The 7,036-nt window shown below is 33.4% G+C and overlaps 1 protein-coding gene across 3 annotated transcripts in view; it reads right to left on the bottom strand.

The window, feature by feature from the left end:
• Window positions 1-1,519: 1,519 nt before the first annotated feature.
• LOC131038548 (putative uridine kinase C227.14) overlaps window positions 1,520-7,036 on the bottom strand; it is a 115,990-nt gene continuing 110,473 nt past the window's right edge. For 2 of the 3 annotated variants that reach the window (XM_057971015.2, XM_057971014.2), the window contains exons 10-13: window positions 4,624-4,710; window positions 4,474-4,538; window positions 1,988-2,016; window positions 1,520-1,819 (exon numbers count right to left, since the gene is read on the bottom strand). In XM_057971015.2, coding sequence (XP_057826998.1) covers window positions 1,727-1,819; window positions 1,988-2,016; window positions 4,474-4,538; window positions 4,624-4,710 — 274 coding nt within the window. In that variant the 3' untranslated portion in view covers window positions 1,520-1,726. The remainder of the gene's footprint in view (window positions 1,820-1,987; window positions 2,017-4,473; window positions 4,539-4,623; window positions 4,711-7,036) is intronic. The other variant, XM_057971016.2, reaches the window with a different exon arrangement.

The following is a 7,036-nucleotide window of genomic DNA, read 5'->3' as shown; positions in this document are numbered from 1 at the left end:
AAAGCAAGCCCAAAACATAAAATGAAATTGTAAGGGGGGTGCAATTTTTGACATTACACTATCATAAAAGGTGCATCATGAATCATAACATGAAAAGGAAAAGTGCTCAAAGGTAAAGCTCAAGCACATGACTAACACTATCCATAATAGGAATGGAAGCAACACAAGGTGCATGGATTGTGATGTGAGAGTATCTAAAAGTGAATGGAAGGCAATAACTAAGTCAATAAATGAGGAAAAGGTAGCCACATGATGAAAAACACCTTCATAGACAACACAACCCCATCCAAACTTTAAGAGGACACAAGTGTACAAGTATGATGAGTTCAAATGTCACAAATTGTACAAACATATCAAAATATGTAATAGAGGCCTTAATAGAAGCCAAATACAATAGACCATGTGAATCTATAACAAATGATATAATAAGAATACATAATAAGGTGGGGAGGGGGAGGGGTGGGTGGGTGGTAAAAATTAAAGAGAGAACTTATGCAATTAATGCCCAACCCTAATATAGATAAATTAGTGATACACAAATAAAGGCGAACCGAAACCCTAATCAAATATGATAAAAGATAAATGCAAACACAAAATTAGATTTAAATACTCTAATAAGAGAAGAGTAAACCTCAGGGGTTGTAAGAAAGTTGGTTTCACAAATAATGTAATTAAAATAGTGTTTTCACAACTTTCCACCTAAGGCAAATACTTAAATAATAAGGCCTTTAGAAGCTAGGATTAAAAATTGAAAAATATTATAATTAATGTTCATAAAAATATAGAAATCAAATTAATTAAATATATGAGTATTGAGCTCTAATTTCTATATAGATGCTTATGTCCACATACCAAATATACATTTGCCAAGGTGTTGGAATTTTATGACCTATGAGTGACCTATAAATCTATTTGTTAAATGTCTAGGTTCACTTCCATGAGTGCAAACCTAAACCTGTGCATGGACTGAATGGTGCCAGCCATATACTAGCTCAAATGTTAAATTGGAACTAATTTAGACTAGTGATGCATTACAACTGTCGAAGTTCAAAGATGATAACCAGCTTGACTTATTGCGCACATATTACCATAACAAAATAAAATAAATTAAGCAACACTTAATCGAAATAACCTTAAAATATTAAATATTTAAATTTCACAAAAAAATTCACACCAGACAGTCACATGATTGAGTATGGCTAAATTTGACTATTTATACTACAAATGGTTGAATTGCAACACAATATGTAGACACTGAACTAGTTGCTATGCAACCCTTTCTTTTAGTTCAATGGCAACAAAATTTCATAATAGCTTGATCTCCTATGTAATGCCCCCAAAAGTTGGATCATACATTTCTATCTGAGCAAATTATTTTAATGACGTTGAAACATTCAGATTTCTTCAACCTCTTATAAGTTATAACCTCACTCTTCTAAAACTTATATCATTTTAGTACATAAAATTAAATGTTTAAATATGAGTAAAGTACTATTCATCCAACCTTATCCCTTAAGCGTATAGAAAATCAAAAGGAGGTTGTATTTACTTTTGCTCTTAGTCTCACTCTAACCACCACAGGTTCACTTGTTACAGGCAGTACAAAATAAGTTATAACAACTCCAGAGAAGCATTACATGTACATGCACCGAGAAATTCCAAATTTTTGAATGAGAGCCCAATGGCAGAATTTCATCATGGTTCAAGTGGACGATTAAGAAAGAAGTTACAGAGGAGCTTCAACAGAGTATATCACAAGGTCTGCATTTTTTCTGGACTTGACAATAAGTTCAGCATTTTTTCGGTCATTGTACTCTACCTGTCATGTTCATTCCATATACAAGTTAGGGGACTCCAAAATATTTGAGAACGAAAATATGACTGGAGACAAGAAACTCAATTTGAGGCCTATAATGCAACATAAACACTGCCGAATTGGAGTGGTAAGGAAATTTATCAAATGTACAAGAAAGAATCAATAACTTACTCGCCACTTAGCCTCCTCAGGCGACTTTCCTGAAAAATAATGAGTCAATTATTAGACCGGAACTTGAGTACATAAATGCCTTTTTGCATAATCTTCAATAACATTTTATTATAACTGCCGATCTTTTTTCTCTCAAACATTCTTTTAGCTATATTTCGTGCAATCTGTTGGAGAAACAACTTACCAGAAAGCATATATTCCAATGCTATGTTTCTGATTAGTCAGTAAAGACTCCTCTTGTTTCAAAGAAAATTTGTTAAGAAACCTCCTGGATGTTTCTCTGAGGGGGCCAGAAGTATTCCAGATGTGGCCACTATTCTAAGCATTTAGGTCCAAAAATGAAGAAAATGTGCAAGAAAGTGTGCATTCAACAGATGCGAAGAAGCTTTAGGGAAATTCAATAACTTTCGTGTGTCTATAAATTAAAGGTATACAAACCTATGTATAAGATGACGTTCATAGATTGCTTGATCAACACCCTGTACTTTTAGAAAATGACATAACAGATAGCTGCTACCTAAAATAGAACATACACCAAACTCCGACCATGTTGGACTCTTTACTTAAAAACCCCTTCTCGAACACGGTAAGTACTAAACGCATGTGTTGTATCAAATCCAATCCAATTTGTGAATAGGCAGCTAGAAATTTATCAACATATGATCTAGTACATGTCTTAGTTGCATTATAATCGAAAAACTCACAATTAATACTGAGTAATCATGACCTGCTGCATTTGCTGTTCTGTTTTGAGAATTTTTCAAAAAGTGATTTCAATTTTTTATTATATCTTTCTTGGTTCATTTTTATGATTACAGACAAAAATATATACAGCAAAGGCAGACTGAACAACTTTTATTTAAGGCTGCAGCATTTTAAATTTTTTTCAAGTTTAACTTTGAATAGAGTTTTACAAGTTAAAATCTAAATCAGAATGAAGGTTTTATTTTAATTTGTACACTAATGAGAGTTTAAGTGAAAAAGCAGATGGCTTCCTCTATTCATGGTGGAATGACCTAAATTAATATATGGAAGCAAAGCAGCACTGAGAGGGCAACAAAAATTAAGCAAAATATATTAGATGACTCATGGTGGGATCGTGTGGAGTATCTCCTTAGTTTCACCAAGCCCATTATGAGCATGATTTGCTACACTGACATGGATAGGCCTTGCATTGGAGAGGTGTATGATGGCATCGACTTAATGCTTGAGGAGATGAAGTGCATCATAAGTGGAAAAGAACAAGACCCTAAGGAGGAAGAAGATGACCACTCCATTACATCTTGTCTACGCATTGACTCCAAAATACTACAGCAATTAGTATCTTGATATGCTAGGGAGGCTTGAACCATATAGAGATTTAGAAGTTTTTTAAGGGTACAAGAGGAGTTGAAGATGTGGGATATAGAGCCAGAGCATACTGACTTGGATGCTTCCAGTTCTTAGCTTGTTTCATTTTAGGATTCGGAAAGCGAGAACACTATTAGTGCAAGTGCAAGTGGCATTGGCATGGGCATTGATCCATCTAATGCCAATGATGTTGATGATTTATAGAATCCATTTGATGATTAAAACTTAAAACTAAAGTTCCAATTGTTGAAATAATGATACTTGAACTCGATATTATTATTTTGATATTTAACTTTAAGTATATGATGCTATGATTACAAGTTTATGGTGGTTTTGTTGTTTATATGATGCTATGTGACATCCTAATCTTAATTCAAGCTTCTAGGCTGTATATATATATAATTTTTACATTGTTTTTGTACTAACGAACCCAAAGCCCATTTCAAAATTTTGCCGAATCAGCTAACCAGGTTCTCAAACCTGAACCCAGACCAATAACTTAGTTAGAAAATAGATGCATACTGCAATTAAGAATGTATCCTTGCTCCAAAAAAACGGTCTTCCTTTCATTACATTTTGTGTCTATCATATACCTTTAAGAAATCGTTAAGACATTTATACAGAGAGAAAAGTGAAATAGTGAAGTCTCCTCCACTTCTTCAAGTTTGCCATATCTTCCTGCTAGCGGAGATGACTTCTCTCATATATCCTACTTTTTTTGTAAAGTTGTGCTAACTAGGTTATTGGGATTCTTAAGATATTTGAAGGCTTGTTTCCATTTGTCCCATTTTTCTCAGTCTTTTTGTTGACAAGGTTTTTAGAATAAGAGATGATATTTCCATAGTCCACTTAAGTGAATGAGAGTGCTTCTGGTAATAAATATTTGGTTGATTTTGCATCAAAAACATCTAGACAGTTATAATCAGAAGCACTTTCATTCACGAGGTTATTTGAATTCTTTAAGATATTCTGATCATAATTAATTCACATGATGAGTTCAATTACTGTTCAATCAAGAACTGGTGTCTAATATTAAGTGTATCATTACCATCCGGCAAAATGCAAATCGATTCGTTTGAAAACCTAATTCCTTCTTTTACTATGTAGCATCTAGAAGAAAGAGAATTGAATAATACTTGAACTTGATAAATGCCTCTTTTCAACCCTCCTCATAGCTAGATCAATATCGATATCCAAAAACCTGTGTGCCATACATCAATAGGTCTAAGCATTAAAACCTAAAAGATTATGTATTAAGTGCCCAATTATGATAAAGTAACAAGTACCATCGCTCATCAAAGATGGAAGCCACTTCTCTCCAATACCCATCTTCCAAAAGCAAGTAATTTCCTTCCAATAACACTATTTTATGTCTGGCAACAAGAAGAGAGACAATATCAAATTTCGTTCCTTGAAATATTATATAATTGAATGCAAACAAAAGAGTATATAGAAGTGATAATTAAACCCCTGCCACAATTATATTTGATGAATACTATATTGGATGAAAAGAGCTAAATATATATGAGATAAGTTGCTGAACAGCTATTGCATGTTGATGCTACTTTTTTGGCAACAACTAAGAAAAAAAATTTTAAGTAGATTTTGAACCAAGCATTTTTTGAAATGTAGAAAATTTGACTAAGATTAAAAATCACAAAAAAATCACACTGACCAAGGATCTAACATAATGAACTAAACGGAATTAACACTATTGATCTCAAGATAGCAACATATTCTTCTACTTAATAGTCCTACGCCTAATAGGATATCTTGGGAATACAAAATACCAATATAAGAGAAATTGACATATCAATAATAATGATAAGACAGGCAAGATGTTCATTCTTCAAGGTAATATGTCATGGGAAGGTCATCTAGTGATGCTGTTGCATACTATTCTTGAAGCATCCTAGCATATAAATCATACTCAATATTGTATGAAAATGATCACTAAAATTACAAAGCATAGGAAATACCAATTATTAAAGCTCACTTTTGAATGTTGACATAAAACAGTATAGATGTGCAGTAAAAACACTTCCAAATAGAGTTGAAGCTCCTTGTAACAAAGATAATAACCTAAAACCCTAAACTAAACAATATGACTTGCTTGCAATTTGTATCAGTTTGTCTTTCCAGGGTAGTTCATGCATAGCCAAAAAAACTAAAGGTGTCTCTTTAAGCAAGCAATACAAACAAAACTTAAAATAAAAACCTAATCTTTTTTCTTGGGCTAGGGCAAAAGACTGATACACACTTCTACTCAAGTGAAAGGTTTTTATGCCTTTTGATTGAATGTAAACCCTAAAGGCTAAAACAACTACTGCACTTACACTATTCAACTAAAGGCAAAGATTAAGCAGTGAAGTACACATCAAGCTAGGATTGGTATAAACAACAAGAAAGACTTAGTAAAATAGAAAGAGAACTAACAAACAAAACTACAATACCCACTTCACTATGATCTGCAATGCAAAGCTTCCAATCAACAATAACAAGTTAACAACACTTCCATTCACTTCATTTACACATACATTAGATGTCATGAGCTAAATAAATAATTGTATTTAAAGCTACAACCACTATAGTTCTTAAATAAATAAAATAAGTTGTCTTGTCAGCAAGAAGTTAGTTCTCGATAGTAGTTGTCAGTTGGTAGTTACTGATGGTTGCCATCCTCAACCAATGTCAGCTTTGCTATATATTTCTTATTGTACTCATAAACGAGGACTGCATGTATAAATTCTTGTATCCGTTGCACATGTGATGAATGAATGAAATGACGTATCTTCTAGAACATTGTTGCAAGTAATTACTATATTATGTTAATTTGTTATTCCATTTACTCTTTGTTAATCCTTCGAGTAGAATTACTGAGTAAACATTTGGTGTCGTTGCCAATTCAAACCCTAGCAAAGTATAACTCATGGACGGGAATCATGGCAATGTGATGGGACAGCCCGTAAGGCGTAAATGAACCTATAGAAGCCAACAAGGAACGGGAAGACCAACTTACACAAGACCCGGTGAAGTTGTGGGACATCTTGTTAAAGGAACATGTTTAGAGGGAAGCTCTTAGTGTTACATCCCTCTTGTGCCCTAAAAGTTTGGTTATGATTCACACAATTTTCTAATACTTTATTCTGCAATGGTGAAATATGAATGCCCTAATTTAATGTGAATTTCATGTCATTTGATGCCCGAGATTGATGATAAAATTCATGTTCATTTGATGCCCTCATTTGAGGTTAATTTCATGTGCAATTTAGACTATGATTATGAGATTTTAATAGTCAGAGAGAAAATGTAAACATATATTCGATGTGTATCTATTTCTTTTGGATCCGTGATTTAATGTGAAGACATACATGGTTGTGAATGTTTAAATTCTTGCCAAAGTTATATACTCGTAAAAGAAATGATGGCAATATCATTAATCCATTTGTACTCGTTTTGAGTGTGTGCAGAGACTATCGTCCTCCGTAGAAGGAGGGAAAATATCATCGGGTACAAGGAATGAAAAGAGAATTCTATGTCTTCCTAAGCCAGTCAGTAATTACATTGTATTGTTTTTATATTCCGTCAGCCAGTTTTTGGTCTTGTGAATGTCGATTACCATCAGACTATCCTATCACCTTGGCCTCCTGTCGCCACTCCACCCTATCCTTGGTCAGCTGAATTTTGGAAATGACTCGA

Source organism: Cryptomeria japonica, chromosome 10 (genome assembly GCF_030272615.1).
Source record: "Cryptomeria japonica chromosome 10, Sugi_1.0, whole genome shotgun sequence".
Taxonomy (NCBI): domain Eukaryota; kingdom Viridiplantae; phylum Streptophyta; class Pinopsida; order Cupressales; family Cupressaceae; genus Cryptomeria; species Cryptomeria japonica.
The sequence above is the reverse complement of the archived record's forward strand: the minus strand, read 5'-3'. Positions and strand labels throughout refer to the sequence as shown.